Here is a 23820-nt window from a genome sequence, read left to right as displayed (position 1 = left end):
ATAACATGGACCATGGCTGAGACTTTAGACAGCTCTTGGGTGAGGAGAATCAGCATGTAACAAAGCATTAAATCATTTGGAAGAAATCCAGAAAATCATAGATGTACATTCAGCCCAACTACCAGGCCTACTAAACATCAATCAGATGTAAAATCTAATTGAAGTAAGAAGTTAAGGGTAGAGCTCTTCAATGGGAGTGGCTATTTTGAGCATTTAAGCTTGAGCTGGATTCCCAGGTCCCTGGAAGATGTATGTTACAAGCTTTCTCATTAGAAATATTGCAGGAAAAGGAAGTGATTTACGAACATTTAGAATCATTGTTTCCTTGACTGATTCATTTGTTCTTTAATTTGTTTAAAACCATCTTGCTTAGCTCACCAAACTTCAAGAATATCAGCATTCGACTGTGCAAATTCAATGTTATTTTCCTAAACTGAAGGCAGTGTTAAGGATGAAAATTGCTTCTGGAAAACAACTTCTATGCCTGAGTCCGTATCAGCAACCACAGAAGCATATTGGGGAAGCACAATTAACTTTGTATTTGTGCCAGCCTTTCTAAATGAAGGTGGAGGCCTGATAGGCTAGGAGGATGATCTGGCCATGACCCCGCCATCCTTGAGTGAGGTTCAGCTGATTGGCACCTCACAGGGTTCTCCCGTCTTCCTCACCGCTCCAAGGGTATCCCTCTGCAGCCCCATGCGCTGTTACAGGCAGGGGAGGGTGTGTGGGCGGCTGTGTCCCCATGTGCCCTGGCATAGGACCGTAGGGGACGTGATTGACCATGTTACGCGGGAGCAGGGCACGCACATGGAACACAGTGTAGTGGTGCCCTCAGGAGCCAGAGAACTCAGTGGAACCGTGATGCCTCCTGCTGAAACAATTAGGGTACAAGATCAGTGTGTTGATTTTTATGTTTACAAAGTATTTTATCATTTTATTTTTTTTCCTCAGCCTGCTGAGGGTAGTAGCTTTTTTTTTTTTTCTTCCTCCATATAGGGGACACTGTGACATGATTTTTGTTCCATGTTGTGGTCAGGAAAACCTAGGATCAAGTAGGGAGTTGACATTAGCTACATATGTAACTAGATGAAAGCACACACATATGAAATACCACCGGTATACATCAAGTGAATGTAAGATGTTATTCTCTTATCCTGAATGAAGGATATTGATGAACCCATTAGTCCATCATTGTATGTTTGTGTTCCTCATGAGAGGTCACATTCTTCTTTTCTTTTTAAAATGACATTTAGCTGACATTTTAAATATGTCAGAGAGAATGGTGAAATTCTACAATTGGTGGAGCTGGATAAATGCAGACCATATTTGTAAACCAATGAGGGATAGAAGGACATTTTTATCCATGTGAGTAGTGTATATGTCTTAGGATATTAAAGAAGATGAACAGGCATGGATAGAGGAAGATTTGAACTAAGGATGATATCTTCCATCGGGGCAGCCTAATCAGATGGAAATCTATGAAGTATATACTGTGTCTCCAGCATTCATTGCCATCCCTCTTTATTATGATTATTTGTAACTATGAAACTGCTTCTTTTTCCCCTAAATAGAAAATAAAGCCTCCATGAGAATAGAAAGCCATAATTTTTTTAAAAATTGTAAACCATAGTTTTTTGAAAATTCATGTTTACATTAGCCAACATTCCTACAACAGTATTTTATCCATAGTAGGCACTTAAGGGGTATTACACAAATGGATGGATACGAGAACTTGGCACCAGTGTCCTTTGAGGTCATTAGAGCGTATCTCAAGGTGGCAAATCATGGGAGCAGAAGAAAAGGAGCCACAGTATGTTTGCGTGCAAAAACACACACACACAAACCAAGAGTCTTTAAAGGAAATGGAAATCCAGGTTTTGGCCTCAGAATTCCTAGATGTCATTTAACATATTACCAGGCACAAAATTCTCTATGGCTTCTAAAACAAAAACGAGTCCTGCTGTGACTGTGTCTCTGCCTTTTTCTACCAGGGTTGCCTGGAAGAACCTAGATAATATGGAGTGTGTCCCACAGGGGTTTGAGCAACACGTTTGAGTGTGTGCACGAGATCCAGAGAGGACAGATTCAGTGGGTTCATCGAAGTCCCCTGATGTCAGAAGTCCTAGAGTCAGAGTGTCTTCCCCATCTGCTTAGCATTATATCTACAAAGCTGACTCTGCGCTGTGTTTGAAGTAAGACTCTGGATGACAGCCCAGGAGCTGAAATGCTGCTCTGATAGGAGCAGCGTGGCGCTGGTCAACTCAGAGGGATTTGAGTGAAATTATACTCCATGCATAAGTGAAACCTTACATAGGGATGATGGGTGGCACATTAGGGAGTATGTCTTCCTAAGACAAGTCCTGAAGGAAAGTTCATTGGTGTGTCAAGATGTGTAAATACAGTCATGCACTGCATAATGACCTTTCAGTCAACAGTGGTGGTCCCACAAATTATAATGCTGTATTTTACCATACCTTTTCTGTGTTTAGATATGCTTAGGTACACACATACTTCCATTGTGTTACGTCTCCCTGCAGTAGTCAGCACAGTCCCATGCTGTACAGGTTTGTGGCCTAGGAGTAATGGGCTACACCCTGTAGCCTAGGTGCGTGGTAGGCTATACCATCTAGGTTTGTGAGTCCACTTTATCACGTCTGCACAAGGACAAAGTCACCTAATGATGCAGTTCTCAGAATGTATCTCCAGAGCTATGCAACACATAACTGTGATGGACATGTTTTAACTTGAAGCATATCCACTGTGCTAGATGTCCACACACAATTATGGTCCTTTTAGCAACTAAAATAGAATTCTAAAGAAAGACAACTGGCCGGGCGCGGTGGCTCATGCCTATAATCCCAGCACTTTGGGAGGCCGAGGCGGGTGGATCACGAGGTCAGGAGATCGAGACCATACTGGCTAACACGATGAAACCCCGTCTCTACTAAAAATACAAAAAGTTAGCTGGGCGTGGTGGCGGGCACCTGCCCGAGTAGCAGCTACTCGGGAGGCTGAGGCAGGAGAATGGCGTGAGCCTGGTAGGCAGAGCTTGCAGTGAGCCGAGATCATGCCACTGCACTCCAGCCTGGGTGACAGAGCGAGACTGTCTCAAAAAAAAAAAAAAAAAGACAACCAGAGACACATGCAGACAACTGGAAAACAAAAGAAAGTACACTTACTTACACCTACCTCAAGGTTGAGTGGAATGCGCATGAAAGAGTTGGTAGGTGCTCTAGACACTAGAGGTAGTGACGGGACCCAAGATGTAGTCATATGTCCACAGGGGTTTTCACTCAGGTCTGTCTCTTATTACTCTGATCCTTTCATAAGTTATAAACCTACCTAAAGCTCACTTTTCTTAATCTGTAATTCAGTGATGATATTTCCCCTAAAATTTGGTCCTCACAGATGTTTGAGAATCCAAAGAGATACCACCATCCAGGAGACCTCTGCATGCCCTTGCTGCTGCCCTTCCATTGGTGGGGAGACGCTGGGTTACTAGGGAGCTTATTACAACCTCTATTCTCTCCTCTAGGGAGTGTCATTTTATTTTTGAGGGTGGCTGTTTTTAGTTGCCACCCTCAACTTTAGTTGTTCAGCAGGCTGAATCCCTTACTAAATGGGAAGCCAGACATGCCACTTGGGCCCCGAATGACCACAAGGCTACTCCTGGTTTTCTGGGTAACTCTCCTGTCCTCAGCTGTGCAGTAGTACTTAGGAAGTGATTTTAAAATTGCTTCTTTGTAAGACCAAAAAAAAATTCTTTACAAAAATGTACTTAATTGATAACTAGTTATTAAGGCTTCTGAACATTTATGTTACTTAGTTTACTGCATTTTAATAAACAATCATGTGTGCTCTTCCATTTGAGGGATTTGAGAAAGTAGCAGAATGAAATTCATGTGACCCTCAAAGGTCTACTGAAATCTGACTTTTTAGGAAGCAGTACATTATTTGGTGAAAGGAACTATCTGAAGTCTCACGTGTTGCTGAGACGCTGTTTCATTTAGAACCTCATGTGATCTCACAACTAAATTGTGCAGTCCCTCTTTTAAAGTCCCAACTTCACATTTACTTAGCAACATTCATCTTGTGTCAGGTCTTCTGCTGGGTATTGGAGAATTAAAGATGAATAACATGGTCAGATTCTCAAGTCTGGCAGGAGACACAGAAGTATCTTTGAGTAATCTCAGCAGAATGGTACGTGTGCCTGAGACCAGTCTGAGCAACTTGGTGCCACTCAGAGGGGCCTGGTGCGTTAGGGAATCAGAAATAGTCCATGTTGCTGGATGGTTGGAGAAGGGCAGAAGAATCCAGCAAAATTAGTACGGTTGGTCACAAAAGGTCTTAGGTCATGCTGAGGAGTTTGGATTTCATTCTGTTGGTAGTGAGGCGTCATTGAAAGAATTTCAGCGGAGGCATGGTGCTGTCAGATGAGAGATTTAGAAAGACAAATGGCAGCTGTGCAGAGAATAGATAAGAGAGATGATAGAGGGAAGATGGGCCTACTGGTTAGGGTGCTGCACTGTGGTTTGTGCATTTTTGTACTTTGTACTGTGACATCAGGCAGAGTGAAGGGTGGCTCTGTTGAAGGACCAGAGAAAGAAATGGGGGACCATGCAGGTGCCCGTGAAGAGGAGCAGTTAGAGAGGCAGAAAAGGCCCCCCCCACCTCAAGACCACCAAAAAGAGGGATTATAGAATCTGTGTTAGGAGAGCTTAGGCTCAAATAGTCCATGAGAAATGTATAATTCTCTGCTCGTATCAAGACTCAGCCCAGCCCCCGCGGTGAGTCACGCCTGTAATCCTAGCACTTTAGGGGGCCAAGGTGGGACAACTGCTTGAGCCTAGGAGGTCAAGGCTGCAGTGAGCCACGATCACATCACTGCACTCCAGCCTGGGCAACAGAGCGAGACCCTATGTCTTAAAAAGCAACAACAACAAAAAACTCAGCCCTTGTAATGTTTTAAATGTGTTCCTTGGGAATTGGCTTTCATTAAATCCCTTCCAGAAACCTAAATGGAATTCCTTCTTCAGCCTCTCTGTCCTATGCTTTGTCATTTTCTTAATTATTAGCGAATTAAACATGGAGGCTCTTTAGGCAACGGTTCCCTGAAAATGGAATTTGTCTGACGTTAATAGAACATCGTGGGTTAACTGCCAAGACATGAACTGTGAGGTAAAATGTGGGAACGCCCTGTGTAAATTTTAGTTTCCAGTCTAGCTTGGTACTGAATCCTCTGAAAAAGCAAGTCATATGCTCTGAAACAAATGCATCTGCCAGATACTTGGAAAGGTTTCATCACCTCTGTGCTCAGCAAGTTTCAGCGATGTTTGCAGAGTTGTTGAATAGTAATGTTTGATACTGCACTGGATACAAAATATTTAATGTACAGACCAGTGCAACCATGTGGGGTTTCCAGCAGATACCAAAGGGACATAATTCTGCAGAGATGTGAGGCACCATGCAGTTTGGCTGAGGCCTAGAGACAAAAGGAAGGAGCTCTTGTGAGCCATCTAAGAGGGAGTAGCTTGCAATCAGAGACAACTTTAGAACATGGACGTGGACGCTATCCATTTGGCCCAGCTGAGAACAATAAAAATTGAACCCAGGGTTAACTCAGTGAGGGAGATAGGCCAGGCCCCGAAGAGCTCAATCTTGCTTGGACCTCCTGGGCTTTGCTTTTTGGCTGCATCCAGGTCCCCCCATCTCCTGAGCCCTGCCCCTGCCCCAGGCCCACCCTAAGAGCTGCCCTTCCTTCAGCAGATTCAAGTACTGTTTCTCTGACAAATGCATAAAGTCCTCAGGTGTTTGAAGGGATAGTTCTAAAGTAAATGAAAACAAGCACAAAAATAAGCACAAGCACGGATGCTTTACATGAGATTACAAACAGGAGAGAGGGTTGATGGCTCCACAGTTAAGCCTAAGGGTAGACTGGAATTGATGGGGTCTGAGGCCTGCTGAGCTTCTGTAACAGGTGGTCACTGTGGACCCCGGGCTTCCTTCTCTTGGATTTTAGGTCATCCTCAGTCCTCAGAGAATAGACCATCTTAGAGGCAGGACCCCAGGTACCCTGAAATGCCCCTCCAGCTCCCTAGGTTTGCAGTCCTGCTCTCACTGACAGTTTACTCCTAAAGAGAAGCATCTTGCCTTCTCCTGACTCAGTGACTCAGTTGGAGTGCGGTGGTCTCCCCTTTCTTCGGGTTGGCTCTCGAGAACTACCTGGGAAGCTGCTGGGTACTCCCCATCTCTTCCTGCCTCAGAGCCTGTGCTCCCCTTTTGGACTGTCCCTGATGTTTGTTTCTCTGTTGAGGGAGGAAACTCCCAGCTCTCTGCTCCTTTGATCAGCAGAGATGTGGAGACACTTTGTCACCGGTTCCAGCAGCTGGCTTAGGTTACAGCCCACCCGCTTCTCTGGGAGATTGTCTTTAGCTCATTGTTCGTATGGTCCCAGGGCAAGGGTGGGCCTATTGTTGGTCTTTTAATTAAGATTTTATAAAATATGATGTTTTAAATATCCCATGGGTTTGCATACTTCCCACCAGGAATTAAGAGGGCTATTTTGTTATAGTTTAAGCCCATTGTAAAGTAATTAATAAAAAATCCAGTGCCATGAGTTGAGAAGGTTAGAAAAATAAGATAAATCTTTGTTAATACTCACTGTTATATTTATTTAAATCTACGTAGTGAATCTTCCCTCCTTTTTACCCCACAATTCTTTCCATAAAGAAAAATAATTAAGGTAATGCAACTGTGATTCAAAGCAAATATGGTATTCATCTTTTTTCTTTTTTCTGGATGCCTTTTATGTTTTAGTTTCTTACAAAGCAATTTCCAGCACTCAGATAAACCATTTGAGAGGAACAGACTTAGAATTCCATATTCATAGAACTGTGGGATTTTTAAACCACAAAGGAAACCTAGAGATCCTAGAAGAGTGTTCTGTGGATGTGGAAAGTTCAAATATCCCCCAAGATTGCACAGCTAATTAGAGGCAGAGCTGGGGTAAGGACTCAGGTTTCCTGGCTCTCAACTCAAATCTCTTTCCAATATCATTTCTCACATTCTAACATCGGAAGTTGACTGAAACGATTCACTTCACATTTCTTGTGGTTTGAAACATGAGCTTCTCAGAATCTCCAGCTTCAGTGGGGCCAGGGTAACGTGTTGGCTGCCACCGATGGAGGCCAGACAGAGCCCCGGCCAGGTTGGGGTCAGGAATGTAGTTAGGAGAGAGGGATTCCACATTTAAGCTGCAGAGAGAGCAGTAAGTGATGATAATAGAAGCAAGAAACGCCAGAGGCCCCAGGGGTCGGCCAAGGTGAGGAAACGGGTACCTCCACTCGCTCCCTTTAGGTGGGCCTACCCTGCTACCCAGGGCTAAGTGGCTTCCCACAGTGGCTCAGAAACATCACAGTAACCCCAGTGTTTGGAGGGGATCATTTCAACTAAGAGGAAAAAAATCTTTTTTTTTTTTTTTTTTTTTTTTTTTGAGACGGAGTCTCGCTCTGTCGCCCAGGCTGGGGTGCAGTGACCGGATCTCGGCTCACTGCAAGCTCCGCCTCCCAGGTTTATGCCATTCTCCTGCCTCAGCCTTCCCAGCTGCTGGGACTACAGGCGCCCGCCACCTCACCCGGCTAGTTTTTTTGTGTTTTTTAGTAGAGACGGGGGTTTCACCGTGTTAGCCGGCATGGTCTCGATCTCCTGACCTCGTGATCCGCCTGTCTCGGCCTCCCAAAGTGCTGGGATTACAGGCTTGAGCCACCGCCCCCGGCCTCTATTTGAAATTTGTCATTCCAAACTAGACTTGGAGAAAGTTGTAAATTTCACTCTTTTTATTCTGGGAGCAACTCTCTGCTTTTCTAGCTCATTCTGTTAAAGAAAAAGAAAAAGAAAAACAAACTGTCCCATAAATATTGAGACTGGGGCTCTCAGGTGTCTGTGCATCCTCATATAAGCCCTTTGGGAAAGGATGTCACCCCTTTTTCTTCCTTTTTAATTATGCCTGTGATTTTGTGGAACTTCCTGTAAGACTCCTATCCATATTTGCTGAAGGTAACTAAGAATTTCTTAGTGTCAAAGGCTACATGTTTAACCTAAGTAATGATACGGACTGAAAATAATTTGCCTTCTATTATAATAGCTAGGAAAGGGCTTTTATCTATCTATCTTTCTATCTGTTGATTATCTATCTATCTGCCTTTCTTTTTTTCTTTTTTCTTTATCCTTTTCTTTCTTGCAGGTGCATACCTTGGTAAAGGGCTTTTATTTTAAAATTATGTTTATGCTGTGAGATTTCTATCCCAATAGTTATCTGAGATGCTAGCAATGTTTAGGTTTAATTTTCAGACACATATTACACTAATTATGGTGTGGAATGTTTTTTCCCCCTTCCCTTTTCAAATGTACGGATTTCTTAGCAGAATGGAAATGGTTTGTTTCCAAACATAGAAATAGGACTGGTATGCTTTGAATACCCACCTTGATGTTGATTTATATAAAGTGGATATAAAGGATATAAACTCACCTTTTGGCAGAAATATGATTTTAACTGATAGAAAAGTAGAAAAGAATACCACAGCTATGAAAAAGAAAACTTGGCTTATTGTTGAGAAGGGCTTTAGTGCTTTTGGAGTATAAATCTCTTAGTATTGACTTGGACTTGTCTATAAGCCAAATAAATAAAACTATAGAAATTTAATGTGAATCAGTTTGGCATAAAGTAGATGATTATCTGAATATGACTTTTAATACATAAAATCTGTGGAGAAATTAAAACAGAGCATTCACTCATGCTATAGTCTTCCCTTGTCAGTTTCTATAATGGACCAGATAACTTTTTGTAATAATAGGGGAAAAAAACTTATATGCAAGTAATGGTTGTTATTGGTAGATTCCTAGTTCTCCATTGACTGTTTTCTTTCTTTCTTTCTTTCTTTCTTTCTCTCTCTCTCTCTCTCTCTTCCTTCCTTCCTTCCTTCCTTCCTTCCTTCCTTCTTTCTTTCCTTCCTTCCTTCCTTCCTTCTTTCCTTCTCCCTGCCCTGCCCTGTCCTGCCCTTTCCTTTCCTTTCCTGTTGAGACAGGGTCTCGCTCCATCACCCAGGCTGTAGTGCAGTGGACTGGTCACAGCTCACTGCAGCCTCGAACTTTTGGTCTCAAGAGATCCTCCCATTGCAGCCTCCTGTGTAGCTGGGACTCCAGGCGCATGACACCATGCCTGGGTAATTTTTTTATTTTTAGTAGAGACAAGGTCTCGTTATGTTGCCCGGGTTAGTCTTGAACTCCTGGTCTCAAGTGATCCTCCCACCTCGGCCTCCCAAAGTGTATTTACTCATTCTTGAAACATTTATTGAGTATTTAGCACATAGCTAGAAATAGGAAGATGTATCTCCTGTTCTCAAAGGAATTTGCAATCTGATGGGGTAAAGAAGGGCATGTGAGTACAGGAGAGGTTTAGATAGTGGAGTTAGGGTTGACTAACTGTTCAGACAGGTCTCGGAGTGGTTTATAAGGTCACCATGGTACAGGATCAGACCTCAGGTTTGCAAGTCCAAAGATGGAATTTGGTCACCCAGAGTGTTTCAGGCTCAGGGGAACTGACTTGTTGCAGGCAACCCCACAAGAGCACAAACCAGAATGTCATTTTATTAATATGCATTGAGAACTAGAATTCACAAGCAGATCAGAATATTATATTGGCTGTATATTTTCTCCCAGTAGGAAAGTCTAAATGGGAAGCATATTATAAGTAAGTGGCTCGGTGAGACTGTACTCAGAGCAAGGGCAATGAATTAGAAGACCTTAGCAGCTGATGGTATCAAACATTGACAGCCCCATTGGTGCCAAGCCTGGTAGTCCTCCCCTCCCCCATGGGTCCAGCCTAATAGGTTCCAACCTTTCTTTTATTGTTTGTTTATTTATTTTTTGAGACAGGCTCTCATTCTGTCACCCAGTCTGGAGTACAGTGGTATGGTCTTGGCTCACTGTGACCTCCACCTCCTGAGTTCAAGCGATTCTCGTGCCTCAGCCTCCGAAGTAGCTGAGACTACAGGCGTGCGCCATCACGCTGCCTGATGTTTTGGTAGAGATGGGGTTTCACCATGTTGGCTAGGCTGGTCTTGAACTCTTGATCTCAAGTGATCTGCCTGCCTTGGCCCCCACAAAGTGCTGGGATTACAGGTGTGAGCCACCGCGCCCAGCTCCAACCTTTCTCTTAAACAGTGATAGAGACACTGACAGAATTCCTCCGGCCGTGGAAGCCTAGTTCTTTCTGTTGGCCTATTCTTGTCCCAGATGTGGAATTTTAGTGTTGTTTAATTCAAGGTCAGTGAGAATTCTAGGTAGTTTTTCCTTTGACTTAAGTTTTTAGTTCTAGGACTTAATAGATTTATTTATTTATTTATTTATTGGCAAAGAGTTAATCTCATTCATTATATCTCAATTTTGTGCTTTGAACTTCCCAAGGGCAAGTTTATCTCCATGTTTGTCTTAGTTTTGTACTGAATATAAATTGTGCTCATCCTTTACAATTAAGCTAATTTTAGCTTTCCCTCAGTGTACCTTTTCTTGATATCCTCTTCTCTACCTTATTGGATTTAGACTCCCCTATTTTTTCTCTCATATCATCCTGTGCTTCTGTGCTCTTTTCTCTATACTCTTCTGTACTTATCATACTCTAATAATTATTTCCTCATCATTCTCTTTCATCAGACTGTAAGTTTTAAAAGAATAGCAACTATAATTTATTAAAGTTTGTGTCTACAGCTGCTAGCTCAGTGCCTGGAAGAAGGTAGGGACCCAGTAAGGTGTGGATAGATGGATGGATGGATGGATAAAGTAATATTTATGCTGAGTCCTTAAACGATCAGTAGAATGTTTTTCATAAGACACTACAAACTACTCTCAAGATCCAACAGGCATTTACTGCATCTTACTTGACCTCTTTCATGGCATTGAGTAGAAGGGAGACTGTGGAAACGAGATTGCAGCATAGTGTACCTCCTCAGTGCTTCTGTCTTAACTCTGTAGTGTAGCTAGTATTTGAAATCCATTTTCATGAAAATGGCAGTATTCTTTGGTACTGTAACTTGGAGGTATTCCTAGTGTCTTACAATCTTGTTTTGGTTTTCTATTGTTCAGTAACAAACCACCCCAAAGCCTAGTAACTTAAGACAATAATTTATTATTTTTTGCAATTCTAAAATCTGGTCAAGGCTCAGCTGGGTGGTTCTTCTGTTTTACACTGTAGGAACTGGAATGTCCAAGATATTTCCTCACTCACATTGTGGTATCTCTGAGACCAGCTGGGGGATGGTGGGGCATCTTGTATATATCCTCTCTTTATGGGTAGTTTGTACTTCCTGTTACCATGGTGGTCTCAAGATGATAGAACTTCTTATATGGTGACTGGCTTCCAAGAAGGAGGTAGTGGAAGCTCCCAGTTTTTCTGAAGGCTAGGTTTGGGCCCGGTGTGGTGGCTCATGCCTATTATCCCAGCACTTTGGGAGGCCAAGGTGGGAGGATTGCTTGGACCCAGGAGTTCAAGGCCAGTCTGGACAAAATGGTGAGACCCGCATCTCTACAAAAAATATAAAAATTAGCCAGGCATGGAGGTTCATGCCTGTGGTCCCAGCTACTTGGGAGACTGAGGTGGGAGGATCACTTGAGCTCAGGAGGGTGAGGTTGCACTGAGCTGTGATTGCCCCACTGCACTCCATCCTGGGTGACTGAGTGAGATATTTTCTCAAAAAACACCACCACCACCAAAGGCTAGGCTTAGAACTGATGATCATTCCTTCTATCTCATTTTGTTGGTGAAAGCCAGCCCAGATTTAGGGAAAGGGGAGACAGACTGTGCCTCCTGGCTAACAAGGGGAAACCCTGTCTCTACTAAAAATACAAAAAATTAACCAGGTGTGGTGGCGAGTGCCTGCAGTTCTAGCTAATTGGGAGGCTGAGGCAGAAGAATGGTGTGAACCCAGGAGGTGGAGCTTGCAGTGAGCCGAGATCGCGCCACTGCACTCCAGCCTGGGCGACAGAGTGAGACTCTGTCTCAAAAAATAAATAAATAAATAAATAAATAAATAAATAAATAAATAAATAAATTAAAAAGAAAAAGAAAATGAAACGTTAAGCCCAGTTATTGAGGTAGACAGGATGCTACCCCTGCCTTGTCATTTTATTTAAAAGAAGCATTTAAGCCTAATGAACAAGAACAGTTCTAATGTCCCTTGGAGGGGAGGTTTCCCAGTTCATAGATTCGTTTAGCAATTACTGATTGAGGATCTTCTGTGTGTCTAGTTATCTATGCTCTTAGGCACTGGGGATGTGGCAGTGAACAAGAACACATGTAAATGACAAGAGTCGGGTGGTGGTGATGGTTGCACAATTGCATGAATATACTTAATGCCACTGTACACTTCAAAATGTTTAAAATGGTAAATTTATGTATATTTTACCACAATAAAAGCAGTTAAGGCAAGTAAGATGCTATATCATGGGACTAGATCAAGCACTTGGGGGTAGGGTGTTAGGGACTTTGAAAGGGGCCTCTACCCTGCAGGAAGGGCTGGCTGGAGGGATCTGTGGGCCCCTGATCCAGAAAGAAACAGAAGCTGTGACCCAGCCTGGCTTTGGAACTTGAGGTTGCCAAATGGAATCTGTTGTGTGTGACCAAAGGAGGCAGCTGCACTGGATGGGGGAAATTGGAGGGACTCTGTGGGTGCCAGGCCCAGCTGCAGGACACACAGCTGCACTCTGAGGCTGGCACCTGCCTCCTTCACTTACCCAAGGCTTTTCCTCCTGTTTTTGTTTCCAGACGGCCATCCTGAGACGACAGGGTCGATACATATGCTCAACAGTGCCTGCGAAGGCGGAAGAGGAAGCACAGAGCTTGTTTGTTACAGAGGTAAGGCTCTTTCCTGTATTAATTTGCATTTTAAAGTCATTTCCCCCTAACTGCCTCCTTTTCTTTAAATTTCAAAATTATCAAGAAAGTGTCAAAGGGGTAATTATATTTCTATGATGGACGTTCAAATAGGAGAATAATGTGAAGTTTTCAGACTCTGAAACTTGGACAGAAATGTCCACAGGGGCTATTTCTTTTTTACATTTTTATTATTTTTAAAATTATACCTATTTGGAGGGGGCTGTATCTGACTACAAAAAGTGAATTCCACAGAATTTATCTCATGGGCTTAAAATAAGCAGTAACTTATAAATGAATTCACTGGAAATCTGTGGGAGGCCTTGTTATTAATACTGTTTTTAAGGGTGACACACACATTTATATATCATTTATTTCATTTATACAAAATATTTGCAAATTATTTTCGACTAGTTTAGTATTCATGAAGTACTAGCTGATAATAAGCAGGGTCTATTGCTAGTCAATATATATTATTATATATATTGATTACTTTATATATTCCTGATCAAGATACATTGATTAATATTACTTTTGTTTGAAAATACAAATAAAATTATCTTATGGAGGAAAGAGAAATTATTTACTTTTTTATTTTTATTTTTTGAAACAGAGTCTTGCTCTGTTGTCTAAGCTAGAGTGCTGTGGAGCAATCTCGGCTCACTGCAACCTCTGCCTCAAGTGGTTCTCCTGCCTCAGCCTCCCGAGTAGCTGGGATTACAGGCGTGCACCACCACGCCTGGCTAACCTTTGTATTTTAGTATGGACAGGGTTTCACCCTGTTGTCTAGGCTGGTCTCAGACTCCTGACCTCAAGTGATCTGCCTGCCTTGGCCTCCCAAAATGCTGGGATTACTGGCATGAGCCACTGTGCCTAGCCAGAAAGAGAAATTATTATAATTTAGGTTGTTTGCTTCAGCTTTCCCCCTTGGAGTGTTTGTTTTTCCCTCCAGGCAATTTTTGGTAGGAAGAATTAATTAGGTGTTTTAATTTTGTTTCTTTAAGTTTGTTTAAAAATAATGATTTTTTAAATCCTGGTTTTTCTAGTTGATATTTAGATCATAAATATGCCCATCAATGAAACTGCTTACTATAAGGAAGCTATATATACTCTTATAAATAAAGACCAATTAAATAACAATATTTAATTTCCATTGAGATTTTTGAAAAATTAAATATAAAATTAAAAAAATTTTAAGTGTGTTCCCTCATCTTTCTGAGAAAGTAACTTCCTTTCTTACCTCCTTTGCCACTATATTAGTAAACTTAATTTCAGACAAATACAGCCAGATGTGTTTGTGAATGTAGTTATAAATGTCTTTTTAAGGCAGGTAGTGGCGAACTATTACCTACAAGCAAAATCTAGCCTGTAGCCTATTTTTGTAAATAAAGTTTTATTGTAAAGCAGCCAGGCACATTTGTTTACAAATTGCCTATGGCTACTGTCACTGTGCAACTCAAAGTTAAGTTGTTGTAACAGAGATCATATGACCCTCAAAGCTGAAAATATTTATGATCTTGCCTTTTGCACAAAAGGTTTGTTGACCCGTGTTTTAAAGCATGTGGCAAAATTATTAATTGCTAACTCAGTTCTCCCAGTTGATTAAAAAAATATGGTTTTTTGAGGGAGAATTCTCCATTAAGTTATTTAATCACTGCAGGTTGAGCAATAGCTGCTTCATCCTATGCTGCCGGAGCCAACATAACTGAACACTTTTGGGACCCTTCCACTTGGGTGGAGTGAACATCACTTCCTCTTCATCCTCTGATCCAGAGAATGACCTAATGGCTTAAAACAAAGCAAAACAAAGCAGAAAAAAACTTCAAAAACTTTTCAGTGTAACTTCAAAATATTATTGAATTTCACAGGTTTGAAATGTTAATCATGTAATCAGTCAGTCACATTCCTGTCTTTTTGGAGGTACCTTCTCCAGATCTGGATTTCTGATGGGACTCCTTATCTCCTAGACTTTCTACATCCCCAGAGGAGTGGGGGTTGCTTGCCTCATTCTGTGCTTCTGCTTTGGAATTTAGCCAGTGCCTGCTGTGTAGATAGTCCACACTGGCTTGTTAAATCAATGGATCTCTAAATACTTAGCCAGATTCACTGTGGAGTTTTTTTTTTTTTTTTTCTTTTTTCTTTTTTTGTATGTGCAATTCCTTATAATTATAAATATTTGAACATAATAAAGTGTAATTATTTTCCCCATTTTGCCTAAGGTATTAAAATCTTGGCCAGGCGTGGTGGTTCACGCCTGTAATCCCAGCACTTTGGGAGGCTGAGGCGGGTGGATCACGCGGTCAGGAGTTTGAGACCAGCCTGACCAACATGGTGAAACCCCGTACATACTAAAAATACAAAAAGTAGCCAGGCATGGTGGTGTGCGCCCGTAATCCCAGCTACTCAGGAGTCTGACGTAGGAGAATCACTTGAACCCAGGAGGCAGAGGTTGCAGTGAGCCGAGATTGTGCCACTGCACTCCAGCCTGGTTGACAGAGCAAGACTCCATCTAAAAAAAAAAAAAAAAAAAAATCTGGGCTCTATTCATAAATGCATTTTATGCTGGTTTATTTAGTTTTTAATTGGGCAGGTACATTTTATACTTCAGAATAGTTTTAATGTCCTGCAGAAGACTTGGTGGTACAACTTTAGTTCCAGTGCTTGTTGAAAAACCGCTGTGGCTCTTTGAAGAGAATAGGATCACGCCTACAAGACCGTGTCATACATAGTCAGGCCTGACTACTTAGCTGTGCCAGTGGACCTGGGGGCAGTAGTGGGAAGATCCAAAACTATGGATTATTCTGAAATCTGATTGGTTTTGGAATGCAATTTTGAGTGTATGATACTCTAAATGTGAAAATGCTTTGAGAAATCTAAAAACAATCATTTTCAAGGATAAAGTAGCATTTTAAAATATTCGTATCTACAGAGTAAAAAAATGGAAAAGTTGGCCAGCTCCAAAATCTGACTCTGCGCTTAGCCCTTCTCTGCTATTTATTCCAGCTCTCAGAATGATTTTAAAAACTTACATTACCTTCACATCACACATCACACCCTTGCCAGTAGAGTGCTTATTGTAGAGCCTGGCACAAAATAAGCACTTGCTGCTGTTGGAATTTTTATTTTCATGATTTTGGAGGTGGAGGGATTTGCTTCAGAAGGCCTTCAGGCATGGCCTATGACACAGATGGAAATGTTGACAGTAGAAACGATGAAGTGAAAGAAGCAGAATGGAGATGTTGTTCATGTTAGTTACAGCCGGAGTCAAATAAACTAGATAAGGTGTAAATACATTTACCTACCTATGTTTTCATGGATTCACTCATGCTTTTTTTCCCCCCACACTCAAGTCTGCACATATATAGTCAAGTACTGACTATACAGAAGATCATTTGAACTAAGCTGATTTTAACTAAAATTCTTTAGTTTTTGATTTTGACTCATTCATATTTGAAGATCTGGTGGATGTGGCATTAAAATCTTAGGCTTTATGCACTACTGGAGGATCTTCATGGGTAGATGAACGACAGACACCAGGCTGGCCCATTGAATCTGTCTTGTGGCGAGGTAGTTTGAATGAGGTCTGTGTAAGTTAGGTCACTAATAGAATCCTTGGCAGTGGAGGACTACGTTAAACATTCTGTACACACAGACAGATGAAAATGTCATCGTGTTAACATTAATTGGAATCCAAATCTTTCTTCCTAATTATTTCACTCTTTTCCTTATGAATGGAAAGAAAAACTGAGGGCAAATTTACATGATAATATTAACTAACAGAGCTAGCTAGTTCTAATATTAGTAAATACCATGAATGCATCTTTAAGTTCATGCATTCTGTTCACTTTCATGTCATAGTAGAGGCCACATGACTTTTTAAGCACCAGGTGCTTAGTCTGAAATAGTCCATTGTTAGGTAAATGTCATAAGGTTAGGTGAAGTTGTCTCCTTGTAAAACCTGCTCTCAGATCATTAATGATGATAACTTAAAGTGATACTGCCCCCAAGGGTAATGTTTCAGTGGTTCAAAGTCTCAAGCTTCACAGGAATCTCTGGTGGTGGAATTTCAGGCATTAGCTGGTTGATGGGAAAGATTTTTTTTTGATGTTTGTATGGCTATGCCTTCACAGTCTTTCCCAAGTGTTTTCCAAAAGTCATCACATACCTCTTTGTTTTTTACTTTCTATTTTTCAAATCCCCCTTCAATAGTGCATCAAAACCTATAACTCTGACTGGCATCTTGTGAACTATAAATATGAAGATTACTCGGGAGAGTTTCGACAGCTTCCGAAGTGAGTAAACTATATTATATGCATAGGGAAAAATGTACTTGAAATGCTTGCGGGGAGGTATGTAACTTCATATGCAATCAGAGTAATCGGGGAAAACATTTCTCGATAGTTTATGTGTATGTGGTGTAACTATTGTTTACAGGGCCTTTGATTGTAAGACTCAAACATGCTGCTTTGGTATTGCTAGGTAGTAATAAACATGTGGGTGGTTTAATTATGTCCAGTGGTTCTTTTCAGGGTACCACTGATAAATAAATAGGTGAAATTTTTTCACTACGAAATATAAAACAAAGAAAATGTAAGTGTACTGAAATATGCTGCAGTGTATATTTTCCTTGAAAAGAATATGTTGAAGAAGATAATTATAAAGCGCATTTTACATTGAATAAATTTTATGTTTTAAAAAAAAGTAAATCAAGAAACAAGCATTTTCCCAGTTAAATTTTTTTTTTTTTACCTTCTTTAAAGTATTAACTTATTCTAGACTATACCAAAAGCAAGTGTATTTAGATTGAATAGTGGTGGCTAAAGTGAAGGTATTGCCTTGACAGACAATCTGTTATAAAAGGGTCCATTTTGTATTGCTTTAAAGGAATACCTGAGGCTGGGTAGTTTATAAAGAAAAGAGATTTATTTATTTATTTATTTATTTTTGAGACAGAGTCTCACTCTGTCACCCAGGCTGGAATGCAATGGCACGATCTCGGGTCACTGCAACCTCCACCTCCCAACTTCTCCCACCTCAGCCTCCTGAGTAGCTGAGCAGCCATGTGCCACCACGCCTGGCTAATTTTGTGTTTTTAGTAGAGATGGGGTTTCACCATGTTAGCCAGGTTTGTCTCGAACTCCTGACCTCAGGTGATCCACCTGCCTCTGCCTCCCAAACTGCTGGGATTACAAGTGTTTAGCCACCTTGACTGGCCAAGAAAAGAGATTTATTTCACTCATAGTTCTGCAGATTGTACAAGAAGCATAGCACTGGCTTCTGCTCAGCTTCTGTTGAAGACTTTTGTGCTGCTTCAAAACATGATGGAAAAGATCAAAGGGGAAAGTTGGCACTTGTGAAAAGAGACCAAAGGGGAGGAGGAGGAACCTCACTTTATAACAACCCATTCTCTTGGGTACTAATCCATTTCAGCAACAAGCAATCCCATCTTGCCAGGAACAAGAATTCACTCATTACTGTGAGAATAGCACCAAGCCTCTCATGATGGATCTGCCCCGTGACCCACTAGGCCCAATAATGCAACACTGGGGACCAAATTTCAATCTGAGTTTTGGTAGGAATAAAAACCATATCCAAACCATAGCAGTTGGCAAATTGAAGTGTACTTGATTTTGAGAAAATTGAAAGCAAATCGTGATGGATTATGTTTTAAAACTCACCATCACTAATGAAAATATTACTTGAGACCTGATTAATGTATTTTTCTTTGTGTTTGTTACATCTTTGAGCTGGAACCTTTTATGCTGTTCTCAGTGGACCTAGCTGTTTGTTTTTCCTCCGTGTGTGGCTTTGCCACTCCTTAAGTGTGTTCGGCCAGTTCCCTGATTGCCTCTTTTTAAACCTCAGCCAGGAACACTCCCTCCTAGCATTATCTTCTCCAGATGAGTATGCTCTTTAGTTCTATATTTACCCAATCCTCCCTTAGGGATTTTTTAATTCTTCCCATTGGATTGGCTTAGCCCATCTTTGTTGATCCTATTGTTCATAGTCTAAGGGTTGAAATACATCAGACTATGTGATGTCGTGTACTTACTATCTATTAGACTGCTGGTACATTTTCCCTATTGGCATTAATGAGCATTTCCAAATGTGCGATGAGAAAGAGAGGGAGAATTGTAAAGTGATGGAGAACACAGATTCTGTGTTCTGCCTTGGACAACTCTGCCCTCTGTAAGCCTGATTTTCCTCATCTGTTAAATGGCCTTAACAACAGTCACCATCATTAAAGGATTAAATGAGAGGGCACATGAGAAGTGCACAGGACCTGGCACCTCATACCCATTGAGTAAATGCAAGCTGCTATTGATATTGGTGTCTTGTTTTTGTTGTGGTTAATACCATCATTGTTAATCAGTTTCAATGCAACAACTCAATCTTCCTGTTTTTCCTCATAAACTTTGTATTAAAAGTTATTCTACCAAGTCTTTGTTTATTGAAAACTAATTACTTTCTTGCTTTTAATATGCCTGCCCACTCCCCAGAAGCTATGCTGTCTTTTCCACATAGCTTTTTGGAGCTTTGTTACTCAAGTCTCTTGGCTTACCCACCTTGAAAAGCAAGGGCATAGATGGTTTTATTCTTTGTCTGAATAGAGAAGCTGGGTCATCTTTGGATTTAGTAAAGGCTGGGCCCTCTGATGGAAGAGGAAATGCAAAGCCTCTTCTTTGACTAGGCATTTCTAAAACAAATTTTCTTTGTTGTTTTTATAGCAAAGTGGTCAAGTTGGATAAACTTCCGGTTCATGTCTATGAAGTTGACGAGGAGGTTGACAAAGACGAGGTGGGATACCCGCTTGCTGTTGCTTCTCTTTTCACTCTAGATTTAAACATGAATTTTACAGACTTACAAGATTAGTTAGAAAATTACCAACATTTAGCCAAAATAGACATTGGAGTGCTACATGAAACGGAATAATTTTTTAAAAATGTTATTGATTGATTGGAATAAGGTCTCTGTTTCAACTTTACTGCTTAGCATTTCATGTTCTCTTGGTTGTGTTTATTTGTTCTGAGATCATTTTCAAAGACTTGGATCAGATCTGGCTACATTGTTAAAAGATATCAAGATGACTTAGACCTTGAATTTAGGTTGTTTTTCAACAGATCTCAAAACAGCTGCCAACCAGTAGATTTAAATGGCTATTTCTTCAATGATTGCTTTTAGTGAGTGAAGTCTGATTTTATCAAGCCCACTCCCCGTATTCCTAGAGAAAACTCACGGCTAAAGAAGTATATTAAGGGAGTGGGGCATTGAGGTGAGTTTGCCCACTGAGTGAGGGAAACTTCACAAGAAGACAGTGCCCATCTCTGCATTTCTTATCCTCCCCATTGGTTGTTAAGTGTCCCATTGTGAGTTCAGGTTTTTCCTTTTTAAAAAATGTGTCAGCTGAGCTACATTAGCCACTCATTAAGCAATGTGCATGCAGCAGATTGTTCTAAAAACTACTTTTAAAACAGTTCTAAGAAAAATGACTGCTCATTCAAAATGAACAATATATTGGGAACTTGGAGCTGATTAGCATGAATAGTGACAGGAGGACAAATGAAAATACAGCATGTAAGGGCATGCACTAAACTGTAAAATCCTAGATGGTAAGTTATTTCTATTATGCTGTTAATAGAAATATTAAAACCGCCAATATTAATGTTGAGATGGTCCAAGACAAAGCATATAATGAGTCTTTCTGCCATTGTCTGTGTGATTACAAAAGCTTTGCCAGAGTGTGTGTGTGTGTGTGTGTGTGTGTGTATTTTTTGTCTGTCTATTATACATACAAATGTGTGCTTAACATATTTGTAGCAGCAGGTGGCAGCTCCATGCTCTTCTCCTTAAACCCAGGTCTTGCGGCATGGGGTCTGTGCTAAAAAAGCAGGTCTCTTCACTTCTCTCAGCTCTTTCCTTTCACTTCTCTGACTCCCCCTTTCCTCCTTTCTATCCCTGCTTGCATTCTTTCCTGTCTCTCCTTCTTTTTTCCCTCCATCATTTTTATCTCTCCTTTCTGTATTGCCTCACATTTCCTCCCTTTCTCTATTCACCTTTCCCTGAACTAAGCCTCTGGGAAGGTTTCCAGGAATGTGCTTTTGTCCTCTGACTATAGGGGAGTGTAATTTGAAAACATTTTTTCATGAAATCAGGCAAGACCTTCCAACTTGAGTGGTCAGTTGAAGTATGTCCTTTCTGTGGCTCATTAAACACTGACAAATAAAAATTTGGACAGGAGCTAGCTTTGCCTTTAATGGAATAAAGTTTTCAGAAATGTAGGCAGGTCTCTCTCTTTTACCACTAAGTGGACTTTCATGTGACTTGTAGGCATTGGTGTCAATGGGTACTTCAGTACAGGGGCAGTGGACAACTTGGCACAAAGGTAATGACCTTCCCATTGACCAAACTCACAGCAAGTAACCCAGGTAATAACGGGAGGTTGACTGGTGGTGTTTTCCTTCTCTCCTAGGATGCTGCCTCCCTCGGTTCCCAGAAGGGTGGGATCACCAAGCATGGCTGGCTGTACAAAGGCAACATGAACAGTGCTATCAGCGTGACCATGAGGGTGAGGACGCGCATCACTTTGCCCTCCCCTCTCACAGCTCTTTCTTCCATAGAGCTCTAGAACAGTGCTCAAGATGAATGCGCGTGCTGTTCTTCCCCACAAAAGGGACATTGTCTGGTTCCTAGGATGCTCCCCTGGTGATAGCACCCCCATTGGCACAGTCTCATCCACCCACTTTCCCTCACTGTCTTCTGACCACCAGCATAAGGAGACCATCCCTCGGCTGGTGTGAAGGTGCAGTCACTGACAATAGGCTTTCTTCTCTACAGTAACTGAAAAGTGTTCCTTGGTACCTCACAGAATGTCACCAAGGGACATATCTGTCATGCCAATCCTGAGCATTTCCGTGGAGGCGTACTGCAACAAGTAAAGCAAAAATTGAGGACGAAAAAAGAAAATAGTTGCACAGAGGAGAAGGTTGCAGAGAGAGAAGTCACACTAATAGAAGAAGCTATTCAGGAGAAAAAGTGGGACCAGAGAAACATCAGGATTAATAACAAAGGGAATAGAAACACAGGCGAGTCAGGGAGATAAAAATTAAGGAGGAAATGTGACTGTCATTACCCTGAGGCTGGAAAATCATTCAGCGTCTTGAGGCAAAAAATAGTTCCCATTCTCTGAGCAAGAAACCCTGGGGATTTTAGAGAAAGTTTCTGTCCTTCTGTGCTGCATCCCAAATTGGAAGTTCCTGCACTGCATTTGGGTAGCTATGTAAAATCTCCGATTCCGTGGGTGAGAAAAATGACCCATGGATATTAGGGGAACCACCTCCTCAGAGCTGAGATGCAGTGAGCTTCTTAGATGGGATGGGTAGTCTTAACCCCGCAGTAACCTGGAGCGTCAGCTAGAGTGAGAACGGAAACAGGTGTTATGTATGTGTGTAGTCATAAGTGGGTTATTGATAGAGATTGTGACCCTCTTCATTTTGAAAGAATCGCTGTGTGTGTATTTTTCTCTCAGTCATTTAAGAGACGATTTTTCCACCTGATTCAACTTGGCGATGGATCCTATAATTTGAATTTTTATAAAGATGAAAAGATCTCCAAAGAACCAAAAGGATCAATATTTCTGGATTCCTGTATGGGTGTGGTTCAGGTAAATATGAAAAGAGTTTTGCTGTTATGTTTTCTTATCTGCAGTAGTGCTTATGTGTAAATAAAAAATAGCAGATTTAAGCAAACACTTCTAAAAATGGCAATACGCATGGTAGAAATATAACATCTAACTTTAAATGAGGAAAGGCTTGTTTTTCATCATCATAGAAGACAAAAGGGATAATGTAGAGGCAGGATTATGCTGTGACAGGCAGGAGCACTCTGGCTCTGCCACTTTATAGCTGCGTGACCTTTAACAGGCTACTTAATTCAGATAATGAGAATGTTTCTTTAATATGGTAAATGAGCACATTGGATGGATCAGTGCAGGAAAATATTTAAAATACTTCATAGTATCTCAGTGGTGATTTTTGTCGCTAGCATTATAGTACCAGTGGCCATGCAGATCAGTAAAGAGATTAGATTTCAGCGCAGATTGAGTTCAAATCCCTGCTCCTCCACTTACCGGCGCTGTAACCTTGGAGATGTTATTTAACCTCTCTGTACCTCAGTTACTTCATTTGTTAAATAAGGATAATGGCAGTACCAAATATGGTTACTGAGAGGGTTAATTCATTACACATGTAAAGAGCTTAGAACAGTGGCAACAAATGGTAAGCATTTGGTCAATATTAGATAGTTTTGTAATCATAGGGCTGTTGTACTTTTATATCATAGGGCTTATGTACTTATCCTTTAAAATTATTGTTAATTATACGTAATACATGAATGTATTTTTATTGTGAAAAATCAGATAATACACATAAAGTGAAAGTCCTTCTGGACTCCTTCTCCCCTCCTCAGTCTCTCTTCTCTGAGGGGTGCTACTACCAGTTTTGCGTGCATCCTTCTGTAGCTTTTTAGCATTGTCTTTGGAAGAGAGTTTTCAGTTTCCCTGTCCATCATCTGTCCATCTGTCCATCCATCCATCTGTCCACCCCTCCATTCATCCAGCTTTGCCACTTTCAAGAAAGATTTAAGGCAGCAGCTTACAAGCATACACAGGACATGGGATAGCATAAACTTAAAGTGGGGGTGAAAGCAGAAAGATGAACAGGGGGTTGGGATAAGGGTGAGAGAAAATAGAGTTAAGGAGAAAGCATATGTTTTGAAGATCTAACACCTGCTATGGGTGGGCCACCACCTGGGCTCTGTGCCTTCTCACTTGGAGACCTGTTCAGTCGCACAATTCACAGTGCACATAAGATACAGACAATTCAATTAGTCAGAAGCTG

At 41.2% G+C, this 23820-nt stretch overlaps 1 protein-coding gene across 23 annotated transcripts in view; it reads left to right on the top strand.

The window, feature by feature from the left end:
• DOCK9 (dedicator of cytokinesis 9) overlaps nt 1-23820 on the top strand; it is a 297489-nt gene that overhangs the window by 143729 nt on the left and 129940 nt on the right. For all 23 annotated transcript variants that reach the window (XM_007960750.3, XM_073014464.1, XM_073014461.1 and 20 more), the window contains exons 3-7: nt 12818-12907; nt 17135-17217; nt 19654-19723; nt 21396-21491; nt 22452-22586. In XM_007960750.3, coding sequence (XP_007958941.1) covers nt 12818-12907; nt 17135-17217; nt 19654-19723; nt 21396-21491; nt 22452-22586 — 474 coding nt within the window. The remainder of the gene's footprint in view (nt 1-12817; nt 12908-17134; nt 17218-19653; nt 19724-21395; nt 21492-22451; nt 22587-23820) is intronic.

This window comes from Chlorocebus sabaeus, chromosome 3, assembly GCF_047675955.1.
Source record: "Chlorocebus sabaeus isolate Y175 chromosome 3, mChlSab1.0.hap1, whole genome shotgun sequence".
Classification (NCBI taxonomy): domain Eukaryota; kingdom Metazoa; phylum Chordata; class Mammalia; order Primates; family Cercopithecidae; genus Chlorocebus; species Chlorocebus sabaeus.
This window is presented reverse-complemented; position numbering and strand designations above follow the sequence as displayed.